This window comes from Aquila chrysaetos, chromosome W, assembly GCF_900496995.4.
Source record: "Aquila chrysaetos chrysaetos chromosome W, bAquChr1.4, whole genome shotgun sequence".
NCBI classification, from domain to species: Eukaryota; Metazoa; Chordata; class Aves; order Accipitriformes; family Accipitridae; genus Aquila; species Aquila chrysaetos.
This window is the reverse complement of record NC_054457.1, coordinates 3,404,011-3,429,101: the sequence shown is the minus strand read 5'-3', so window position 1 is coordinate 3,429,101 and position 25,091 is coordinate 3,404,011. Positions and strand designations below refer to the sequence as shown.

General features: G+C 42.3%; 2 protein-coding genes across 5 annotated transcripts; one reads left to right on the top strand and one right to left on the bottom strand.

Annotated features, from left to right (window-relative positions):
* Nucleotides 1-1,917: 1,917 nt before the first annotated feature.
* On the bottom strand, nucleotides 1,918-3,619 carry LOC121232782. Its single transcript, XM_041121241.1, has 2 exons — nucleotides 2,513-3,619; nucleotides 1,918-2,403 (listed from the first exon to the last, which is right to left on the bottom strand). Exons 1-2 carry the CDS (start codon nucleotides 3,602-3,604, stop codon nucleotides 2,332-2,334), a joined length of 1,164 nt encoding a protein of 387 aa, XP_040977175.1. The 5' UTR covers nucleotides 3,605-3,619; the 3' UTR covers nucleotides 1,918-2,331.
* A 2,063-nt stretch (nucleotides 3,620-5,682) lies between these two features.
* On the top strand, nucleotides 5,683-25,044 carry LOC121232781 (arrestin domain-containing protein 3-like). 4 transcript variants are annotated; one of them, XR_005931685.1, is made up of 9 exons: nucleotides 5,683-6,320; nucleotides 11,754-11,835; nucleotides 15,667-15,814; nucleotides 17,051-17,153; nucleotides 17,639-17,895; nucleotides 18,917-19,079; nucleotides 22,244-22,398; nucleotides 22,667-22,769; nucleotides 24,128-25,044. XR_005931685.1 is itself a non-coding variant. In XM_041121238.1 (8 exons), the coding sequence occupies exons 1-8, from the start codon at nucleotides 6,041-6,043 to the stop codon at nucleotides 24,182-24,184; spliced, it is 1,245 nt and encodes a 414-aa protein (XP_040977172.1). In that variant the 5' UTR covers nucleotides 5,683-6,040; the 3' UTR covers nucleotides 24,185-25,044. The 4 variants fall into 4 exon arrangements, 3 of the variants coding, with proteins under 3 accessions (XP_040977172.1, XP_040977173.1, XP_040977174.1); XM_041121238.1 differs by lacking the exon at nucleotides 22,667-22,769; XM_041121239.1 differs by lacking the exon at nucleotides 24,128-25,044 and having other exon boundaries at nucleotides 22,667-23,418.
* The last annotated feature ends 47 nt before the right edge of the window (nucleotides 25,045-25,091 follow it).

Genomic DNA, 25,091 nt, shown 5'->3' with positions numbered 1-25,091 from the left:
CCACCACTGATTGCAATATTTAATAAGGTTCTTTTTACTTTCCCTACCTCCGGTCCCAACAATATCTTTCCAGTGGGCAATTACACAACCCAGAGGACTCTTCCTCAATATTCCCCCTTGATTCTTTCCCATTTTATAACTTCTCCTTTTAATAAGCTTCCATGCAAATTGTTTCTCACACCTCTTTATAGTCTTCTCCCAGTTTTCCTCCCACACGTCCCGAATTTCTGGGATTAAATTTTCCTTTCCACACACCAATTTCACTATTTCGGCTACTTTTCCAACCACAAACAATCTCAATTATATACGTAGCCCATCCCCTCTTATCCCAGGGAGTCCAAACCTGACACTCAGGGCATTCAATATCCCCTCCACAATCTATTTGCAACCTCTGTTTACACCACACACATTCCAGGACATATGAGGGCATACACTCATTTCCTGGATGTAAAAGACACCATTCAAATACCCACATTTATGCGATACACCATACAGGGACTTTCTTATACCAACACCACAACATGATTAAGATAATCAAACTCAAACTTACAATTACAACGCTAACATATAAATTCAAGTTCCAAATCATCAGTGAGTCACACTTCGTTCGTCTCCGGCCGTACCCCTTGTGGAGTTACGAAACTGTGGATCAGAAGTCCACACACGCTCCGCAGCTGAGCTGCGTCTCTTTTACTCAAACATTCAATTCACAGTTTTAGACATTTACACATTAACAAGCATATATACACATATAAATCTCAACATAACATTTCCACATACTCACACAAAATCTTTAACATTAAATTTCCAATCATTCACATCATACAGTCATCGCTCCAGTTGACAACCTTTCAGCAGCTGCAAAAATGTACCAAGCGCAATTGCAAGGGGGTCCACTTACCCCAAAAATGTACCAAGCGCAATTGCGAGGGGGTGCGCTTACCCTTCTCCTGCCTCTTATATACCAGTCATCGACGGGTCCATCCTGGCTCCTGATACTGGAATGCAGCGGTCACCCCGGATTTGCTCGATCTACCCCCCAAGATCGCTGGCGGCCGCTCTATCAGTCAGCAAATCCCCCCTTGTTACCATACAGGGTACCCTCCTCCCATACGGGGACTTTGCTGCACGCCAGACATCTCTGTGCGATTTACCAGCTGCCCCGGCCTGTACCTTTACAGGCTCCCTTTGTGAAACATACCGTTTGGTCCGCAGCTTCAGGAGGTCGTTGTCTGCTCCCGCGGTGAGCGGCTGGCAGCGGAGGCTCCTCCGAGGAAAGTGCTCGGGGTGCGCCGAGGGCCGTCCGCTCCGCAGTCGGTCCCGCAGCCAAGCAGAGAGTCTCCTGGCTGGCTCGCCAAACTGACGTGCGGAAACGGACTCCACAATCAGTGAGATTGTAAAGTAGGTATGTTTATTCAGCGCTGGGCAGCACGGGGGGTAGTCCCACCAAAGTCATGCGCACCTGACGCGGCAGTTCGCTTCAAATTTATACAGTCAAGTGTTACATATGCATGGAGTTTCGCAATACGCCTATACATAGGCATGATCTATCCCCGCTTCGTATTAAAATTAGTTCCAAAAGTCACAAGGCCGGTCTTGGCTGGTTTTTGGGGTGGACTGCTGCTTCTTATCAGGGACTATCTCCTGCCCCAGCCATCCTCAACAATGCAAACATTAAGCATCATTTCTCATCCCCTTGGGCCAACAATGCAAACATTAAGCATCACTTCTCATCCTCTTGGGCCATGTCTACCTCTACTGAAATTTCTTTAACTTCATTATAAGCTAGATAATTATTAAACAGTTCCTATCTACATCCATATATCTACTATATCTACTAAGGTTCCTTTGGCTCCCCGTTTCAATACCATACATCAGGATTGATTTCTGCTTCATCAGTGGGATTTAAAGGGTACAACTTCACCACAAGATTATCATTCTCCAACGATAAATTAATCCCTAAACTAACAATTAAATCCCTTCCCAAAAGATTATATTCCGCTTCAGGCACCATCAGAAATTTACCCACGCAAAATTTTTGAGGAGCCTCTATTTCAATAGCCTGAGTTTCATATACTTTAAACGGTTCTCCCTTTGCACCTACAATATTTATGGTGTTTTTAGTAAGGGTGCAACCGGAGGGTAGTTTTTGAACGGTGGATCTCTCGGCTCCTGTATCTACTAAAAATTCTACCTCCTCCTTTTGGGGACCTAATTTCAATTTTACTCGGGGCTCCGTAGATGTTTTAGTCCCCAGTAAGTAGAGCCTCTGACCCCCCTATTCATTTTTAAACATCTGCTCATCCTGTTGTTTCTTTCTACAATTCCGCTTCAAGTGCCCTCTTTTCCCACAATAATAACATTCAATTCCTGCTTCTTTATTTTCTGGTCTAGTTGGCTTTCCTTCTTTGCTGGGTCCCTTGCTGTCTGTCCTCATGGACCCTGGTTTGTTAACTCTCTGTCCTTCTCGGACGGCTGCAACTAAAATTTTGGCCTGCTTCTTCTGACTTTCCTCATCTCTGCGTACATACACCTTCTGAGCCTCTCTCAACAACTCGTCCAACCCTCTGTCCTGCCAGTCTTCCAACTTCTCTAATTTCTTCCTTATGTCCACCCACGATTTAGCCACAAACTGTGTTTTCAGCAGGGCTTGACCCACGGCTGTATCAGGGTCAATTCCCGAATACAATTGCAAGCTTTTCCTTAATCTTTCTAACCAGTCAGTCGGCGTTTCATCCTTTTTCTGATACTCATTAAAGGCCTTATTTATATTTTGACCTCTGGGAACCACTTCTCGTATTCCCTGAATTATTATGTCTCTTAAATCACTCATATTCTGTCTATCTCCTGCAACTTGATGGTCCCAATTTGGTCTCTGTAGGGGCCATTTCACATCTCCCTGGGGTCCATGCTGATGTTTTTGGTCCCAGTGTCTCATCCCTGATCTCCTAATCATATCCCTTTCCTCAGATGTGAAGAGTATCCTTAAGATAGCCTGAATTTCATCCCAGGTGTAAACACTAGGGCCCAAAAATTGATCTAGTCTTTCGGAGACCCCTAAAGGGTCCTGGAGTAAACTTCCCATTTCTTTCTTAAATTCTCGGACGTCCCCAGAATTTATGGGTACCGATACAAATCCCACTCCACCCTGATTTCCCCCCATGGCAACTTCTCTTAGGGGCAATAACTGTGTCGCTTCCTGGTCTCTCTGAGTCCTACTCCAGGTTTTCATCCCCTCTGTTTCTGCCGGGGCAGAAGGGGTCGGGTGAGTGGGTAATTGAGGATATATTCGGGGTGGGGATGGAGGGGGTGATGGATTCGGGGATGGCGGGGGATTTGTAGCCGGGACATACGGGGGTGGGGAGGGTTGGTTAGTTGGGTCCCACTGTTCGCGTGGGGGTCCCTTCGTCTTTTTCTTTTCGGTTAAGGCAAAAATATGATTCCTAGCCGAGGATATTATCCAGAGGCTGGCATATTCACTTTCTTCTAAACTAAAAGGTTCTTTCTGGTTCACATATATATTCAGGGCTTGACATACCCAATCCTCAAGTGACCCAAAGACTGGCCAATACAATTTATCAGCCCTAATCTGTTCCCCCCCCATATTTCCATACAGTAATGTATCATCTTTTCCTTATTTTTCCCTTTACGAGATGGCCAATCATCCCAATATTTAATCATTAATCCCAAGGGACTATCTACCGGTGTATCAGGTAAATGGCTCTCCTCCTTTTTGAGGGTACTTCTCCGTGAGTCCCCTCCCAGGCCAGAAACTTTACTCTTTTTCTGCCCCATCGTCTTGAGGTGCCTTCTTTCTCTCAATACCTTTCGCTTCCCTCCTTCGGTGGCCAAGTCCCTCGCGGGAGATTGGAACCGCACCTAGAAGAGGTCCGCACTCGCTTCGCAGAGTTTTCTGTGTCTCACACACTCGCACACTCAAGGAATCCCGTCCCCAACCAGCGGTTTATACTTATGTATCTCTGCCGCCTGGATCTTCGTGCACGATTTTACAGGGTGTTAGGAGAGCTCATCTTTCTTTCCTTGCTTGCTACACTCAGGTAATTTGGGTCCGTGAAGGTCAGAGCGAGTCTGGAGCGGGACCTGCCAACCCAGGACCATCCAAAGATGGGGGCGCCCTCCCGAGTTTGGGGTCACGCACCAGCCTGACTCTGATCATGTCGGGGTCACCAAATTGTTATTAACCGACAGAGCCAATTCGATATAGAATTCATATATTTATTGAGAATAGCAAGCAAGCAGCGCTGGGCGGCCGGGGAGTCTGCGCTCCACCTATGGCTCGCGACTTCCTGTTATAGTTACATTCCTTTTATACAGTTCATGTACCCCTTTCTTGTGAGTCTCCGCCTTGTCCCGCTTCCTCTTTCTTCACTGGTGTAGGTTTGTTGCTGGGCAGATTCGGTCGATCTTCTCAAGGGGGAATGTCTTGTGATGTAGAGAAGTACAGTCGTGGCAGAGTTAACCTCCTTATCTGGTAAATTATAGCCGTTGCCCTTTTCCCCGTGACCTTTACGCAACATTTAAGCAAGCCTTGCTCTTTTACACAAAGCATTTGTTCAATCACTATATGTCCCTTCCCCCTTCCCGACTGGTATGTAAGCCTTATTGTCTTCTTTTAATTTTTAACACGAATTACACAATGTTGGGGAACAATTTGGTTCCCTGTCGATTACACAAATTATGTAAGAAGGTCCCCTTCCTTATCAACATGTATACAAAAAAATCCATATGAATATCCACTTGGTTAGCAAGATTTGGGTCTTTAAACTTCACGGATCTTCAAGGACCTGCAGAAGGTAAGTGCTGTGCACTTTAAATTCTGTGCAGATCCACACTGACAGAGGTACATGGTGACAATGAACCCAGAACTGGAAGGACAGGAATTGTGACCCTCCTGTCTGAACTCCATGAATGGAAGAAATGGTGCCATTTCCTTATCCAGGAAATTTATTCCCACAGGGAAAAAAACCCAACAGCAGCAGCAAACAAACCAGACCCCAAACTAAGATACTGTAGAACAATTATATTTAAAAGGATTAACATAGAAAACATCACCTTGATAGAGATTTATATGTTTACTTTTGCATAATGCCTCGCTTTTGTACCCTCACCCCTCAGTGAATACGGCGGGTGCTGCTGGGGGGGAGGGGGGAAGAGGGGGAAGGGCCAGGCCGGCAAAGGCGGCCGTGCCCCGCTTAGCTGCCGGCCTCGGCCCGGCTCCCTGCCTACAACCTGGTCAGGACTAGCCGCTTCACGAACAAAAGCTTTGGGCGAGATCTGTAACTGGGCGATATGCCGAGCATTACCCCGACAGAATCGTTGCTATTTTTGCTGTTAGCCAGGCAACCCGTGGCTGAGAGGGAGAACCCGTACCGGCAGCGGCCAGACTCCGGGGCCCGGCGCTCACCGCCCGCTGCCCGATTTCAGCTACCAGCTCCTTCCGAGACACCTCTCGGCCAGCCAGCCAGCCAGGGCCCCCAGGCCATGCCAGGCAGTGAGACGAGACGAGACGAGACGAGACGTCGAAGCCCTCCGGACGAGGAGCCCTCACACCCCCCGCCACAGACGTTTTTCTTTCAGTTCTTCAGTACCTATCTCAACACCGCACTGCAAGCTCGCAGTGGAGCCCTGGCTCCACCAGGGAGTGCTCCGACTCTCTGCGCAAGACGGAAGCAATAACACAAGAAAAACGCACACGACAGGGAAGATACGCGCAAGCGGCGGAGGAAATCGCCGCCGCGACTCGACTCGCGCATGCGCGACGGGGTTGTTTTTCACAAAGCTGTTCGCAAAGTGAGCTGGTAGCGTGTGGGCAGCTGTCTTTGTGAGGAGATCGCAGCGCTGGGCGGCTGTTGTCTCCTCAGTAATTCCGATGAAGCGTTTGTAGGGGACACGCTGATCTTGTTGGCAGGCTCTTTGCGTGGCAGAGGCGTTGTTCAGTCTAGAGTGAGGATCGCATTTTGTATGAGGCCTTTGATTTTTTTTTTCTTACAGTATATTTTTATAGACTTTGTTATAAAGTATGGTGCTGGGAAAGGTGAAGAGTTTGACGATAAGCTTTGACTGTCTCAATGACAGCAATATCCCTGTCTATTCTAGCGGGGACACAGTCTCAGGAAGGGTCAGTTTAGAAGTTACTGGGGATATTAGAGTAAAATCTCTTAAAATTCATGCAAGAGGACGTGCAAAAGTACGTTGGACTGAATCTAGAAATGCTGGATCCAATACTGCCTATACACAAAATTACACTGAAGAAGTAGAGTATTTTAACCATGAGGACGTTCTACTCGGGCACGAAAGAGGTAAGCTTTTCACTTATTCATTCACTACATGCAGACATTTTTCCAGAAAAAGACATATCTTTGCATCGTCTTGGTTTATCCCTTTTTAATATGCAAGTCTCATAGAGTTCACTGTTTCTAAAGATGAGGAAATGCTGGCTATGTTCTTGAGTTTTATTTTCGATTATTTGAACGTTTACTTAACATTAAAACCGTGTTGAGGTGTATTTTCAAAGTACCTGCAAACAGGGCTTTCTTAAAATACCTGCCTTTTAACAGAGTCTTTTCATAAGGATTTGCATTTTTTAATACATTTTTTTTGATATGCAGTGTCTTTTTTTTCTTAGTGTTATTAGCAGGTTTTGTTTCTCTATGGGGAAAATAACTGTTAAATCAAAACCAGATATGCAGTAAATTACTTTCTTGATAGCATCCTATCGAATCACAAGTGTAATTAAAATATAACACTAGACTTTTTGATACATAATAGATACAGGTCTGACTTTCAGACTGATATGCGATGATTTTTAAAGTTGGTTCATTGTTGTCAGATAAAAGATTCCCTGTGGCTTACTTTGACATACTATCACCACCCCACCTGTAATTTTCCATCTCTTCCTTTGTTCTAAACTAGTATACTTGTAAATTACTTTCATTTCTTTTATTCAACCCCTCTATGGGGGACCCAAATGTAAAAATCTGTATGAAAGGCCAAATAAGAGGTCATGGTTGTACAATCAGAGCATCGCTTCTGAGTTGGGGAGTTCTGGAACCTGCATTCAATGAAAACCTGGTCTGCTAAGTCCCTATAGAAATGGAAAGTGCCCTGCAAATTCCCTTATTTTGGGTATGGAAATGGGGTATTACATTGTGAGCAGGATTGTGGGTCTTAAGTTTGCTAATCTATTGTTCGCATAGTTACGTTGTGAAAGTATAAGGGACTCTAAGCTTGTTTTTTTTCTGAAGTTTCCAGCCTTTGTTAGAAGCGGTTCAATCCTGTTTGGGACCGGTCCTGGGAAGAAGGGAGGGAGTACTCCTCTCTGCAGATTGGTTGCACACGTCAGGTGGTGGCGATGACTTAATTTCTAGCACAATAAAACGTTAAAACTGATTACATAATTTGGGTCGGATGTTTTGGTGTGTTGTTTTGGTTTTGTGTTTGATTTTGTTGTTTTTTTTTTTTAAATATGCAGCATACTTACTGCAGAGATCCTCTGCAGTAAAATGCAATTTTTAAAGAAGTTCGGCTACAGATTGCATTGAGCCTTTTATTAAGCGCTTCTGAAGTAAATACTGTAGCAGAGTGGAGTTGCTATTGATTTTAATTATGTCACCGTGATGCAAGCAAGCACGGGTCACTCATGAGGTGGCTTTGTAGCTCAAATGTTCTTTATACTGCCGCCTTAGAAATAATTCTCTCGTGTGAAAGTTCGTTCACCTCTGGTTTGCAGATGACAGAAACGTGCACGAGTCGTTCATAGCAGGATGTATGCTTACAAGTAGGAGGGCGACCCCATGCTTCTAACTGTCTGCTTAAGCAGCAGCAATGACTTTGCATGTGGACTGTAGATTCAAATGCTGACCCCGATAGTAGGTGCTTGGTTTTGGCTGGAAAGGGAACAAAAGGTGGCAGGGAAGGGACAGATCTGACACGTTCCGACACCAGAAGCGAGACAGGGTGCGCACCACTGCATGTGCGGCACGTAAAAACTTAAGCAGATGTCCCGGGACACCGCTGCCCCTCTCTCGGCTGCAGGGGCAGGACTGCGAACACTCGCTGCACGGAGTGGAGTTTAACTCAACACCTTGTACCCTAGCGTAGTCTGGAAGGCCGCTCCCTGTCCCCGCCTTGTCATTGTCCTGCTGGGGTTTGTTAGCCTGTTGCTAAGGCGATGCCAGCCGCTGATTATAGGGGGCTGGGACGTGGGGGGAAGAGCGAGGCTGAGGGAGCAGGTTCCCTTGCCCACACTCTGGTGGGGGCGGGGCGAACGGGCTCTGGCTACCCCGAGGTCAGCCCTGTGCGGGGTTGGGGGTGCTCCGGGCCCCGCTTCCCTGAGGAGTTAGCAGAGTGTATGCACGGGGTGGGGGCACTAGCTGTGAAGTGAGGAGTACAAGTTTACCTTGCTGGGAAACTGGGGGGTGGGGTGTTTCAATTCAGCAGTTACTGCTTTCTCCCATGCTGCCTGCCTTTCCTCCCACCCCCTGGTTATGGATCCGATCGCGGCCTTGGTAGGACGTTGGGGGCGCTGCGCTGCTAAGGGGGAGTGCTGTCACCCTGGTCACTTTTTGTTGGGAACAGGGTCTGCCTGGCAATGTCGGCCTTGATGGCTCAGAGGGCACACTGCCTTTCTTGGGAAAGTCCATCTCTGGGGACAGACAATAAGCATTCAAGCTCCTGCCATGCACATCCACTGGGCCATCAAGGGGCTGTGAGCAGGGGTGGCCATTGGGACATATGGCCCTGCAGCCTCTCACATACCTCACTCGGTTGTCTTTCCCCTCCCGTGCCCCTGGCCAGCGCTATCCGTAATCGCGTTTCAGTAATGGTCAGCACGCGCTCCTGAGAGAAGTGCAGGACTGGGGTGTCACCTTGCGCATAGTGCAGGGCAGGCCGGGGCAAGCCAGCAGCATGGACCTGTGGTATGAGGAGATGAGATGGTGAGGCATGGGCGGTGCCCCTCCCTCTCTCCTTACCTCTGCGGTAGTCATGGTGGGGTGTAACGTATACTGTATGCATATGAGTAGCTGGAAGGGGATCTGCTTGTGCCTGTTTAGGCCAGTCCTCTCCTGCTCCAGCCTAGTCTGTGATTGACAGCCCGGTACTTGTTTACCACAGTTCTGCTGCTGCTGCTCAGGCTCAATGAGACTGCTGATCTGGCAGGAAGGAAGTGAAGAAGGGATGAAAAAACTCGTGTGCAAGGAAAATATTTAATTTTTCTAAACCAAACAAAAACCTCCAAGTGTTTTTTAGCAAAAACCCCATTATAGACATTGTTTTGCTCTTTCAGTGTATTGAAGATTGTTATTTCATGATGTTACATGCTGAGGATACATTTGTATAGTGTGTTTATATTTTTGCATAGGTTTGTTTCAGCATTTCTGGTGTGCTAAAGAAATTAGAGCATCAGCATTTTTGTAGGACAATGGGAACTAAACAAACAAACAAAAAATCTTAAAACGTACCAACGTTCCTTCATGATGTTTCAGACTATTAACAATAGGTAGTGTCTTTTGCATAATCCCACTATATGTGTTTTTATTACCCTGTGGTGGGTTGACCCTGGCTGGATGCCAGGTGCCCACCAAAGCTGCTCTATCACTCCCCCCCTGAGCTAGACAGGGGAGAGAAAATATAACAAAAGGCTTGTGGGTAGAGATAAGGACAGGGAGAGATCACTCAGCCAATTACTGTCACGGGCAAAACAGACTCGACTTGGGGAAAATTAACTTAATTTATTGCCAATCAAACCACAGTAGGGTAATGAGAAATAAAACCAAATCTCAAAACACCTTCCCTCCACCCCTCCCTTCTTCCCAGGCACAGCTTCACTCCTGAATTCTCTACCTACCACCCCCCCCCCCCCCCCCCCCCCCAAGCAGCGCAGGGGGACGGGGAATGGGGGTTACAGTCAGTTCATCACATGTTGTCTCTGCTGCTCCATCCTCTTCAGGGGCAAGGCTCCCCACACTCTTCCCCTGCTCCGGCATGGGGTCCCTCCCACAGGAGACAGTCCTCCACGACCTTCTCCAACATGGGTCCTTCCCACAGGCTGCAGTTCTTTACGAACTGCTCCAGCATGGGGCCCTTCCACAGGGTGCAGTCCTTCAGGAGCACACTGCTCCAGCGTGGGTCCCCCACGGGGTCACAAGTCCTGCCAGAAAACCTGCTCCAGTGTGGGCTCCTCTCTTCATGGGTCCGCAGGTCCTGCCAGGAGCCTGCTCCAGCGCATGCTTCCCACAGGGTCACAGCCTCCTTCGGGCACCCACCTGCTCCGGCGTGGGGTCCTCCATGGGCTGCAGGTGGATATCTGCTCCACTGTGGACCTCCATGGGCTGCAGGGGGACAGCCTGCCTCACCATGGTCTTCACCATGGGCTGCAGGGGAATCTGTGCTCTGGCGCCTGGAACACCTCCTCCCCTTCCTTCTTATAGAATCATAGAACCGTTTAGGTTGGAAAAGACCTTTAAGATCGAGTCCAACCGTCAACCCAACACCACCATGCCCACTAAACCACGTCCTGAAGCGCCTCATCTACGCGTTTTTTGAACACCTCCAGGGATGGTGGCACCACCACTTCCCTGGGCAGCCTGTTCCAATGCCTGATAATGCCTTCACTGGCCTTGGTGTCTGCAGGGTTGTTTCTCTTACATGTTCTCACTCCTCTCTCCGGCTGCCGTTTCTGTGCTGCAGCAACTCTTTTTTTTCCCTTCTTAAATATGTTATCCCAGAGGCACTACCACTGTCACTGATTGGCTTGGCCTTGGCCAGCGGTGGGTCCATCTTGGAGCCGGCTGGCATTGGCTCCATCGGACATAGGGGAAGCTTCTAGCAGCTTCTCACAGAAGCCACCCCTGTAATCCCCTCCTCCCGCTATCAAAACCTTGCCACGCAAACCCAATACGTACCCCAATGCTTTTGTATTTGAGATGCTCAATTATTTTGTCTAAATAACTTTCTATTTTGATGGAATCAGCGTTTTTCTGGTTTCATGGTAATTATATCAGAACAAACCACAAATTTGTTGGAGCATTTAAAGCAATACAAGGAATCATGACTATAAACCAAGGTCAGCTTTCTTGTTGAAATTAGGAAATGTTTGCGTCTGCTATCCAAGCAAAATCGAGCTAAACTTTGAATTTTTGATACGTTAGCTCTAAACAACATTAATTGGACAGCTTGCCACCTTTCGTGCCCCTGAATTTGTTTGGTACTTTCTAGGTGGTGCTTGTGCACTTTTTTTTTTTAAAATCAATTTTTGGACACTTGCTAGGCAGGAGATAGAAGGAAGCTGAATTACTAAATTTAATCTATTAATGTAGCAGACAATACTAAGATCACTTTAATAGTATTAGAGAGCTCTATTTCATTTGAAGTTTTAACTAGAAATCATATTGGAAAACATAGTTTCCATTACAGATCTTTCAGGCAGACCTTGAAATGGCAGTAGTTACAACTATGTCAGTACTTGGAATCAAGATCATAAATTAAAACAAGTTAACTTCTGCTTTTATGTAAGGTGAATCTTGGAATCTCGCCTAACCTTAAAAATTCTGCAGCCATACATCTAGCAGTTAATACAAATGGACTGGAGATACTTGTTTCTGGGATGCTGTGTTCTTAGTATTGTAAAGAATGTATAAATCCCTCTTATTCTGGAAAAGAAACCTATATAATATATTATGCTGTGTAAAATGTTCACAGGTGGAATAGCATATTGGGTTTTTCCCTCCTAGATGATGACAATTCTGAAGAAGGCCTTCACACCATTCATTCAGGAAGGCATGAATATGCATTCAGCTTTGAGCTTCCACAGATGTAAGTACTTACATGCGCTACACAGCTTGTGTGAGAGAAGGCTAAGATACATACCTGTTTAAGAAAAATTCTTGTGGGTGGAGAGGAAACCTTTTCAGTGGTAGTAGGAGTTGTGCTCAGACATACAATAGAGGACATAATCTCATTAAACTGAAGAGGTTGCTTTTAAACTGGTTAAGAGTTTTTCACAAAACAGGAGCTCATTGTTGCCCAGTTGGTTACTCTCTCTTTTGACTGAGGTCTGTTGACTCATTATGTCTTTGTAGTATTTTACCCCTTCACAGGAGAAGGGAGGGGAATTTGTGTCATTTGAGTCCTGCAGAGTGGCTGAGGTATCTTCTAAATGAAACAAGATTTTACTGGAGCCATGCAGGCCATCAGAACTAGTGATAAGATAACAGCTTAACTGTTCGGGCTCAGTCTGAAACAGATGTGGCAAGCTTAACCATATTTGAACAAAATAAGAGAATTTTTTTCTAGTTTTAAATAGGATATATGTACTCAGGCTAACCTTTATGCAAAAAGCCAGGATGGAAATAAGCAAATGGATGGGTGGATGAAGCAAGAAATGTTCCCATACCTAATCCCACTTGTCTCAGAAAGCAAAGGTGAAGCAGGAGTGATAGCAGAAGTCTTAAGATAAATTCACACACACACACACAAAATGTATGAGGTGTCTAATGTATACATTGTGAAGGGAAGATTTATAGGTAGAGGAGTTACCGACGTGGAAATTAGCTAAAACACAAGTTGCAGGAAAATTAAATATAAAGGAACAGAGAGGGTCTGGAAATAGATGAAAGACAGGAGACAGGAGGAGCCTTTTACTGTAAAAGCCAAGCGCTGAAGTCATTAAGGTTAAAAAAAAAGTTGGCAGAATATTAGACTAATACCTAATATTAAAGCTAATAAACCATCTGCTTATTAGAGGGGCTGGCTTTAGCAGAACCTGTAGATAATAAATGCTTTTACGGATCAGTTTCAGTGAATAGTACAGGGCTTTACAGTAGATATTACTGGAACACTGAAGAAGACCCATATATATGGAGACTTTTAGAAGTCAGTTTAAGGTTCAGGTGAAAATCTCATCTATAAGAAGTGATAAGGATGATACCGATATTCCCTTGAGTTGGAAGGGATGTTCAAGTGGTGTTCCCCAGGGCTCAGTATGGGGGCCAGTTCTGTTTAATATCTTTATCAATGATCTGGACGAGGGGATCGAGTATACCCTCAGCAAGTTTGCAGATGACACCAAGTTGGGAGGGAGGGTTGATCTGCTTGAGGGTAGGAAGGCTCTACAGAGGGGTCTGGACAGGCTGGATCAATGGGCCAAGGCCAATTGTATGAGGTTCAACAAGGCCAAGTGCCGGGTCCTGCACTTGGGTCACAACAACCCCATGCAATGCTACAGGCTTGGGGAAGAGTGGCTGGAAAGCTGCTGGTTGACAGCCAGCTGAACATGAGCCAGCAGCGTGCCCAGGTGGCCAAGAAGGCCAATGGCATCCTGGCTTGTATCAGGAATAGTGTGGCCAGCAGGACTAGGGAAGTGATCGTCCCCCTGTACTTGGCACTGGTGAGGCCGCACCTTGAGTACTGTGTTCAGTTTTGGGCCCCTCGCTACAGGAAAGACATTGAGTTGCTGGAGCGTGTCCAGAGAAGGGCAACCAAGTTGGTGAAGGGCCTGGAGCACAAGTCTTATGAGGAGTGGCTGAGGGAACTGGGGTTGTTTAGTCTGGGGAAAAGGAGGCTGAGGGGAGACCTTATTGCTCTCTACAACTACCTGAAAGGAGGTTGTAGTGAGGTGGGTACTGGTCTCTTCTATCAAGTAACAAGTGATAGGATGAGAGGAAGTGGCCTCAAGTTGCGCCAGGGGAGGTTTAGATTGGATATTAGGAAAAATTTCCTTACTGAAAGGGTTGTCAGGCATTGGAAGAGGCTGCCCAGGGAAGTGGTTGAGTCACCATCCCTGGAGGTATTCAAAAAGCGTGTAGACAAGGCACTTCAGGACATGGTTTAGTGGGCATGGTTGGCGGTTGGACTCGATGATCTTAAAGGTCTTTTCCAACCTAAACGATTCTATGATTCTATGAAATATGAAAGAGAAAAACAGTATATGTGAATATGGAGTATTATGTTTGAGATTAAATAGATGACCAGTAAAATAGCACAAGCATTGATTAAAACACTGAAGTTCTTTTCAAGTGACTTGAAGGAATAACTATGAAGCCATCTTTGATAATACTGAAAAAATGAAGGCTGGTAATAAAAGGCCTGAAGAACACTAGTTTGACACTGCCTCCTTACTGTTTCTTGCTATTTTGTATCCATAGAATATTTCTAAAATTTATTTAAAACAAAACCACTGTGGTGGGTTGACCTTGGCTGGCTGCCAGCCCTCCATGCAGTTGCGCCCTCACTCCCCCTCATCAACAGGACAGGGAGAGAAAATAAGATGGACAAGCTTGGAGGTTGAGATAAAGGCAGTTTAATAAGAAAAACAAAAGCCGTGCATGGAAGCAAAGCAAAAATAAGAATTAATTCACTACTTCCCATCAGTAGGCAGATGTCTAGCCACTTCCTGGAAAGCAGGGTCTCAGTATGTGTAGTGGTTGCTTGAGAAGACAAACACCATAACCATGAATGTCTGTATCATCCCTGTCATCTCTTCCCTCCCTCCCCAGCTTTTATTGCTGAGCATATGGTATGGAATATCCCTTTGGTCAGTTTCAGTCAGCTGTCCTGGCTGTGTCTCATCCTAACCTCTTGCCCACACTCAGCCTATTGGCCTTTGGGAATGGGGTGTTGGAGAGACAGCCTTGATGCTGTGCAAGCACTGCTCAGCAATAGCTAGAACATTGGTGTGTTATCAACACTGTTCTAGCCACAAATGCAAAGCACAGCACTATATGGGCTGTTATGAGGAAAGTTAACTCCATCCCAGCCAGACCCAGTACAACCAAATACAAAGCAATAGTGAAAAAAAACAAGACCCTGACTGGCCTTACTGATTTTGCCTTAAAGGATACTGGGGCAGAATGAAACATTGAAGACTGATTAGAAAATCCTTTCATTTGCATTATTAAGAAAAAAAAAAAGTAAGCATTTCAGATGTGCAAATAGAGATGTCAAACCTGTAGCAGAAAGAATCATTCTAGTAAAGTACTAGCACAGCTAGTATTATTTCCTATAGAAGTTAGGGAGGGAAGCTTTGCCCGTAATTTATCTTTTATTATGATGCATTTCAAACATAGTGCAATATAAAAAAATTCTTCCTTTGAGATTAAAGGCAAAAAATGTTAGGAAAAGACAAGTTACAGTTAACTGGACATGACTGGAATATAAAAATCTTGTGTCCTTCATCTGATGATGAGGGGGGGGGGGGGGGGAAGGAGAAAAGGAAAAAAGGGTAATGCTGCAAGGTTTGGAGTCCTTTTCCACATCTCTCTCTCCCTCCCCCCCCCCCCCCCCCCAACTCCCTAAAAGGACTAATTTTGTCTTTCAGTGTTCAGAGCAGAATAGTCTTTATCTTTTTTTATATATATATATATTTTTTTTTTTTTTTTTTTAAGATGGCCTCATCAGGGTAAAGGAAAATTAGAAGATGCTCAAAATAGCCTCTATTCAGAACTCTAAATTGAAATATTTAACTACCGTACTTAAGGCAAAACAAACTACAAAAGCACTCAGTTATAGCTAAAATAAACCACTGAGATACCAGCCAAGTAAATAATACACAATTATTTACAGAATACAATGTCCCAATCTGATCAATTGTATCGTTATTGGAAAGAGAGAAAAATTTTACTCAACTTTGACCTTTGTCCTGCACAGACCACTTGCTACCTCATTCGAAGGCAGACATGGCAGTGTGCGCTATTGGGTGAAAGCTGAATTGCATAGGCCTTGGCTTCTACCAGTAAAACTAAAGAAGGAATTTACAGTCTTTGAACATATAGATATCAACACTCCTTCGTTACTGGTAAGAACTAACAGAATTACTCATTCTTTTTCTGGCATAAAAATAACAAAGTATAATAACTGAAACAACATCAACATGTAATTTTACCTCATATTTATTTGCTAGTTTAACTACAGCTCTTCTTTTAAGTATTATATCAGTTTAGCAACTCTTTAACTGCTGGCATTTTGAAGGCCAAGTTATCCTGTACTTGGAGTTGCTTGATTTTTACGATACATAAAAAGCATTTGATGATCTAAATTGATACTACTAAATTGTAGAATCTCATTAAGGAAGAAAATTTGGTGAACTGTTCCTCTTCAACTATAAGTAAAGAATAATCTATGGAAGGAACAGTGCAACTCTTAGTGAGGGACTGTTAACTTAAAAATGCAAAGAAAAAATTTACTGCAGTGCATAATTGATAATTTCCATATGGATAGTTTTCTACTGATGGGGAGAAATGATCACAATTCTGTATAAGTCTTTCCTGAAATTTCATTTTATTAAAATAACTTTAATATCACAACTGCTTTCAATGAGGATTTGATTTCAGTCTGGCCTAAAAATCCTTTATTTTATCCCTTCCTCAAATTTTAATCTAGAGGAAAAAAAAATGTAGAAGTCCATTGAAATAGGTTTCTTGTGTGTATGGGTGAAAAATCAGGCTTGCAAAGGGACCTTGCACAAACTCCATTAAAATCAAAGGTCTCCCATTTGACTTTAATGGGCTTTGGATCAAGCCCTAAATCCTGATGTTGTGTAAAATAAGTCTTTTTAATATAGATGAAACAGGATCATTCAGAAACCGAAGAAATAGCAGGAGTCAAGATTACAGTAGTTTAACTTAGTTATTTTGTTTCTGAAATACAGCTTAATGGAAAGTGTGAAGATGTTCTAATTTACTGTTAGTTAAATGAAAAGCTCTGCAACAGTATGTTGGGATGTGTAGGCTATGAAGCTTTTTGTTTTAAGCTATACAATATTTCTTTTTAGTATTAAAAACTGTTTTAAGTATGGCTGTAGTATGGAGGATGGCAGAAAAGCAATACTAATACAGCAATGGAATTGGGGCAAACGTATCTGTATAATACTGTTTAAATTGCTTGAGACTTTTCCTGTGAAAGTAGCTTTGTTTATCAAAATATGTAATAATAAGCGCATTATGAAAATGATTATTTTCCTGTGTTGATTTAAATATCTGAAGAGATTCATGGAGCTCCTAATTTAATGGACAGTATTTTTCTCTTCTTGCAGTCACCCCAAGCAGGCACAAAAGAAAAGACTCTCTGTTGTTGGCTTTGTACCTCAGGCCCGATATCCTTAAGTGCCAAAATTGAAAGAAAGGGCTATACCCCAGGTATGTAATAGAAGTAATTATAAGATATGTTTTTCCTTCCCTTTTAAAGCTAGAGTTTGTACTTACTGTTTTTATATAAATGAAACATTAAGGATATTTTTACCACCTCAGTCTGCATTTAGCAATCTTTACAGTATACTCTGTTAACTAAGACAGCACTACTTGTATCTCTAGATTGTTAAAGGACCTCATCTATTAGACTGGTATGTTTTGGGTTGGTTTTTTTTGTGGTGTGTGTGGTGGTGGTGTTTTGTGGTTTTGTTTGGGTTCAGGGTTTTTTGTTTTTGTTTTGTTGTTGGTTTTTTTTTCTCCTTTTAGAACAGCTCATGGGGATCTTGCTTCTATTAGTATCAGCGGATGTTTTTCCAGGTAGAGCAGTGATAGCGGCATCTGGTGCGTTTTAACAGTATACAGAATGTGACAGTTTGCTTAAGCTGCCTTGTAAACGTAAAGAGAACTTGAAATTCTGGGTTTTTTTGTTTCAGGTGAATCAATTCAGATCTTTGCTGAGATTGAGAATTGCTCTTCCCGTATGGTGGTGCCAAAGGCAACCATTTACCAAACACAGGCATTCTATGCCAAAGGGAAAATGAAGGAAGTCAAACAGCTTGTTGCCAACCTCCGTGGGGAATCCTTGTCATCTGGCAAAACGGAAACCTGGAATGGCAAACAGTTGAAAATTCCACCTGTTTCCCCTTCAATCCTTGACTGTAGTATAATCCATGTGGAGTATTCATTGATGGTATGTTGGGTGGTCTGTTTCACTCTTGAGAATGAGTAGCTTCCAACATTCCATACAAATTCCTAGCACAGCATTTTGTGATAATTAGTTATGAAAGAAATACGTGTTCTGGTATTAGTGTCCTCACAGGAGATCTGGTAAGTAAATTTAGTTTTAAATCATTGTCGTGGTTTAACCCCAGCCAGCAACTAAGCACCATGCAGCTGCTCACTTGCTTCCCCCCCACCCAGTGGGATGGGGGAGAGAATTGGGAAAGAAAAAAAAAAACCAAAAAACCTCGTGGGTTGAGATAAGAACAGTTTAATAGGGCAGAAAGGAAGAAAATAATAATGATGATAATAACAATAATAAAATGACAACAGTAATAATAAAAGGATTGGAATATACAAAACAAGTGATGCACAATGCAATTGCTCACCACTCGCCGACTGATGCGCAGTTAGTTCCCGAGCAGCGGTCCCCCCCAGGCCAACTCCCCCTAGTTTATATACTAGGCATGATGTCACATGGTATGGAATATCCCGTTGGCCAGTTTGGGTCAGCTGCCCTGACTGTGTCCCCTCCCAACTTCTTGTGCTCCTCCAGTCTTCTTGCTGGCTGGGCATGAGAAGCTGAAAAATCCTTGACTTTAGACTAAACACTACTTGGCAACACCTGAAAACATCAGTGTGTTATCAACGTTCTCATACTAAATCCAAAGCATAACACAATACCAGCTACTAGAAAGAAAATTAACTCTATCCCAGCCAAAACCAGGACAATCATGCAAGTTCTTAAAACAGTTGTGTGTCAACTAAGCAAGCATTTTATGAGTAGACTGTGTTTCCATGTGAGGCCTCGTGTTAAGACTCTTCTCTTAACTTGAAGAGTTCATGTCTCCATAGGGGCATGGGCCCTAAAAGAGACTATTAGAAACAAGCTCCTCATGGAAACTTCCATAGAAAGACAGCTTAGACTAATACTTATGAAGTGCTGATAAAACCCCACATTTTAATCATACGCTCGTTTCATTTTTCTTCAGGTATATGTTGATATTCCAGGAGCTATGGATTTATTCCTTAACTTACCGCTGGTCATTGGTACCATTCCTCTACATCCATTTGGTAGCAGAACATCAAGTGTGAGCAGCCAGGGTAGCATGAACATGAATTGGCTTGGTCTGACACTGCCTGAAAGACCAGAAGGTAACTTGACAATACAAATCCCAATCAATTTGCTAGTCTGTTTTGGTTTTTGTCTGCTTTATTCATTGCAGTCTTGCTAACAGAGTCGAATTACATCCTTTCGTAATAAAGCCCACAGGCTTTAATACTTACTTATTTAAGCTAAACGACTAGTATTTCCTAACAGTGTCCTCCCTTTGTTTTTATTAAGCATTCCTGCTAATATGTCAAAAAGAACTCTTGAAGTCTTTCAAGGCGTTTAACTACTGCCCATAGTCTTATATACAATATTATTACAAGTAACAGACATAATAGAATCAAAGCTAACAAGATCATCACTGGGTGGAGCATGTGATTATAGATTCCCGTAGCTGTTGGTGACCACCCAAAGAGTTTCCCACCAGCGGTGTTCTCCATCCTTCTTCACTCTTTCCAAGACATGATGTATCTCTTCTGCATCATGGTGGACAGTGATTAGAACTCTGTCCATCATCCCTTGCATGTTTTAATACTTGTTGTAATTCACTATGCTGTAATAGTTTCTTTACTAGTGTTAGATTCGTTCCTATGGGAGTGGGCAACAAATCTTGGTATAATGTATAGTTAGACTGGAGCAACTGGTGGGATGTGACAGGAGCTGAATAATTAAAGTCACATCCCGTAATTTCAGTAAAGGTACAAATATTTGTATTTGAGCAATTACTTGTATCTACAGTAATGTTATCTACGAATAGAGATTCGTGAAGGGTTCTCATACAAACACATCCCTTTCCAATATACACAAGTACTGTTTTGGGGTTTTCATCGGGATGTATTTCAAAATGGCAGACTTTTTGTTCAGTATCAAGACAAGTGTCTTGGGCTTTGATGGTGTTGCTTTCACAGACAAATCCTCACTGGTCTCGTGCAACACAAGCACCAATATCAACAGTTTGCCACTTGTTCCCAATCTGTTGGGCCCATACTCTGTTTTCTAATGGATAGAGTACAGTTCTATTGTGATTTAATCCTAACTCAACGATTGGGTATATGGTGTACACCGAGGCCTCGTGTATTGTTAAGACAAAAGCAGTGGCCCTATTGTTGATGGGGTCATAAGTAAAATTGACTAAATACCACCAGGATTGGAATTCTCTTTCAAATTTAGTTACATTGTCCCAAATTGCCTTTTGAATCTCTGTGGGTAAAATGCCTTCTTCGCCTTCTCTTATAATTGCTGCTACTGTAGACTGCATCCACAGTTGAGCTTGGATACAGCTAAGGGCTAGTGAAATGTTGCCTTGGATTGTTTCAAGTGCATCTACAATAATCTGGTGGTCTTTTTCATTAATTTTTTCCCACTGAGGTAGGATATCAGACACAAGCCATTGATTAGTCCCTAATGCCAACAGAGAGGATTGCAATGGGTGTTCTAATTTGCTTAAGTCACTTGTGGTTGCGCTCAGTTTGTTTACAAGCACTTCAGCGTTTATGTTATTTAAGACTCCTAATCCTGTCCCTATGATACCAGTTGCATCTTTTTGTTTGTCCGAGGGGGTAAAGGTTTGCTCGTGTAACCGTGCTAACCATCCTGCGTAGGATGTACTTGGGAATGGCGAACAGGTTGGTTTGATTGTAGAAACATTAACTTGTATCAACAGTTCTACTTGTTTCAGTGACCATGAGGGATTAAATAACACTTCTTGTTACCCTACATGTTTGATAGTGTATGGTCCAATTTCAGATATTTGTGGGATCAATGCTTTTCTTATTAGCGGAGTCGAGGTTGGATTCATTGTGGTAGTTAGAGGGACTGTAGTTGATATCGGGTCAATTCTTTCACAAGATAACGTTAGTTTGTACATTGCCAACTTCACCATTAACTGCCACACAACACCTGAAATCAAGTGTTAAACAGCAACTGGTATCATTGGGACAACGAGATCTAATTTTTCTGACTACCTCTGTCACAGTTACATCATACACCTTATCCAATTCACAACAAAAAATGAGAGTCCCTACTTTAGGCTTTTCAAGAATTGAGAAACTGGGTCTTGTATACTCTATGTGGATTATTTTCTTTTCAAATTTATCACTTTTCCACCACTCTGGAGTATCCATCCTTTTTAATTTCATACTTAGCCATGCTGTAGTAGTCACCAGAATCAACAGTATCAGGAGTAGTGAAATATCCCACTTCATTCTTTGCTGATTTTCAGGAATCTGTCAGCTGGTTGGCTATTCACCACTCATTTGACGCGAGAATGGCGTATCCAATTTTCTTTTCTCTGCTGGTGTTAGTCCTATGGATTCTTGCAGTGTGTTTTGAACATCCCATAGGACTAAGTTTAATGCTTCTGGCCATTTTAAACCAGTGCGTGCACATACTTTTGCTATTTTTTCTTTTCATGTTCTGTTCATCCTTTCTACCTGTCATGAAGACTGTGGGTGATAGGGGGTATGTAAATTTCTCTCTATTTCCAGTGATTTGTATAGTTGATTATATTTGCTGTAAAATGAGCACCCCTGTCTGACTCAATTGACTCTAGAACCCTGTATCTAGGTATAATGTCTTTCAATAAAGCTTTTATTACTCCCCCTGTGTCAGCTTTTCTTGTTGGGAAGGCTTCCACCCAGCCAGACAGTTGATCTACTATTACAAGCAAATGTTTGTATCCATTTTGCATGCATCCTTGGTTATAAGTCATTGCAACCCATAATAGCAGTTTCTGGGGTCTCTCACCAGCCTTAGTAGCCAAGGCTTTGTGAAAAGATAATATTCTTTTCTATGGGAAGTCTCTTATGGCCAAAGAAAGAATTATATATTTCTTTCCTTCTGTTTTCACATATCTAATATACTGTGGTTTTTTTAAGTACAAATCCCAGACCTGGAGACTTCTCGAGTCCAGAGGACTGCAATGTTCTGTCATTCCTACCTGTACAGAAATAAATTGTTTGGTATGCTTTAAACTTTAAGGGGATAATTAAGCCACAAAAAACAGTGGTCAGTCTGTTTTTGAACATAAGCTTAATATTAGAATAAAATGAAATAGTCTAGTCTCCCTTTTTTTGTTTAACAATTTTTTTAAGAAGTCACCTGCCTGCTGGTGAATCTTACAGTGATTAAAGTTTAATATTTGTCATGTTATATATTTTGACATGCTTAAGAACTTGTTGTTTGAACTGCATGTACCGTCTCCCTTCAGCACCTCCCAGCTATGCAGAAGTGGTCACAGAGGAAAACAGACAGTCCAGCCTTGCACCTATAGCTGCTTTTGATGATTTTGAGAGAGCCCTTCAAGGACCATTATTTGCATACATCCAGGAGTTCCGTTTTCTGCCTCCACCCCTATATTCAGAAGTAGGTATATCTGTCAGAACATGATGATTCATGTATTGTTTGCGTCTGATTTTTTTTTTGTTTTGTTTTGTTTTGTGGAATAAGTTTAGGAAGCTGTTTCTCCTTCCTAAAATTAGGAGAAACCATTAAAATGATGAACATGGAAAAAGTTGTTTTTGGGGAGGATTTTTGTTTGTTTGTAAGATGCAAATGAATTGCATCAAGAGTTTTCCATGCCTGTTTTACAGCATGGGTTACCCTTTTTTTATTTTTTTTTTTTTTTTTTTAGGTTTATTTTTAACATGAACTCTGCAACCTTAAATTTAAAAGGTGCTCTGTGAGGTGCCTTGGCTTCTCTATCATGCTATTTCCTGCAGCTGCAGACCTGGAAGGTAATTTTCCTTGGCAGCACTCTTCCCTAGTCTAATACTTTCTTGAAATTTTCAAAGTGGTGTTTACCATTTTAGCAACATTTTTTTTTTTTTTTTTTAATTTGTGTATTAAAAATAAAAAAATAAGGTTTCAACTCTTTCACCTCTACTGCTTCCTAACATTTTATAGCAACCACTAAACTGTTTTACCTGCATGTGTGTTTAAGTTCTGTGGATGTAGGGCTTTCAGAAGCTTCATGTAGAAGTGACATACTGGTATTCATTTCTGACTTAAGTTTTCTGAAGTATACAGTTCTTCAACGCTTTTGGCTTTTACAGAACTAAAAATGTATGAATGAGATGCAAATTTCAAAGCTTTTCGTGTTTGTTTTTCAAGAAAAAGAAGTGATATAGGACAAAAGAGAAAAACGTGTTCTCTGGCCAAATTTTGCCTGAATTCATCAGCTTTAGGAAAATAGCATTATGTAGCATGATTCCCCCCCCCCCCCCCCCAACCTTGAAACACTACTGTGCTAACGAGCGGGCAGAGGGGTGTTTTTTGTGTGCTAGACACTTTCCTAAGAACTCTGCTATAGTTTAACTCTAGAGCACAACTCCTGAGTCCTTTTCTTTTTAGGTACTTTAAGATTTAGAAAGAAGCTTTTTTTTTTTTTTTTAAAAAAAAAAAAAAAAGGCTATATGAAGTTAACTGATGCAACATTATCGAAGAGATGCACTGTACACTTAAACTATTCTTACCATCCAGTTTTTGAGACCTAAGTTAGCAGGCTGTACCCCTCCTTTCTCCTATAGCAAGGAAGAGGAGGTAAGGCTTAGAACACATAACCTTTTTGAAACATCCCATAGGATATTTGAGGATTAACTACTTTTAATTTAAAAAGTAGAATGATTTTTTTTTTTATTGATAACTTTCTGCCTTTTCAAGCAAAACTTCTCTGCTTCTCTCAAATCAATTAAATATTTCTTAAATTATGTTTCTAGTGATATGTCAACTTTTGTGTATATCAGATAATTCAAAAGACTTCTGTGCTAGTAAAGCAGAAATTTTTTAAGTTTTATATTGGTTATTCATGCTTATCTTTAAATTACCATCAACCTGTAGTTTAAAGTCTTCCACTGTATCTAATATTAATATTTCTATTAATTTTTATCCAAAGTTTTGTCTGACTGGAAGTTTTTCAATTACTTCAATAACCTTTGGACTGGGAGTGCCATATATCATTATAGTTGTCTTTAACTTGTGAATTTTCATTTTTATTTCTAGCAGTTGATTCTAAAACGCACTGGGTTGTTTTGGGGTTTGTTTGTTTGTTTGTTTTGGGGGTTTTTGTTTGGTTTTTTTTTTTTCTTTTGGTTAGATTGATCCAAACCCAGATCAGCCCACAGATGAGAGACCATCTTGCCCCTCTTGTTGAAGGAATCCATAAAAAGCTGACTTGACTTGGGTTTTGAATCACACCTGCTGTGTTGAAGATCAAGGTGTCATAGTGGAGACTTGCTCTTAAAGGAAATGGTATTGCTATGCTTGTATAGTGAATAAATGAAAACAACCTGTGATCATACTTTGACACCTGCAGCACATCATAGGACTGTTCCACATGCTTGAAAACCTGAGGCCCCCTCCCTTAAATAGTGGCACATACTAGGAGCAACCTTACCTAGTGTACAGTCATGTTTCAAAACACTCAAACCACGTTGTAAGAGAGAAATGGCTGCTGCTTCTGATTTGAAAATTTGCACATGCTTATTGCTTATGTTATGCAGTTCAGTGTCACTACAGCTTTTTCTCATTTATGATGGACTGTTGTTACCCCCCCCCCCCAATTGTTTGTGATCTGCACAACAAGGAACAAAAGAAAGCTTTGACAAAAAAAAAAAAAAGGCGATGAAGACTGACAAATGCACTGACTTTTTTTTAAATTTAATGTAGCCTGGACTTTACCTGCATATGCACATGCTCAGAATTGTCCTAGTAGGCTGATCATGTATCATCTCTTCAGCTTGGATCCTATTGTGGATTTATTTACAAACATCACATGCCTTTAAGCCAATCCTTCTTGCTGTTTTGCAGCCAACTGTAGTAGACAAGCAACAGATATGTGGGGGTGGGGGCAGAGATAACAGAAGGAAACCAGTAAGAGGCTTATCAAGATTGTATACCTTCTTGATTTCTTTTAATAATTTGTTGCCTTTCTGCTATTATTGCAAAGCAACATTTTTGTTACAGACTGCTTAAAGATCACTTAATCTCAGGTGAACTCATCACTTGCCAAACTGTTAGAATGCTATTTGTTTTGTTACATTGCACTGTTGAGTTATTTC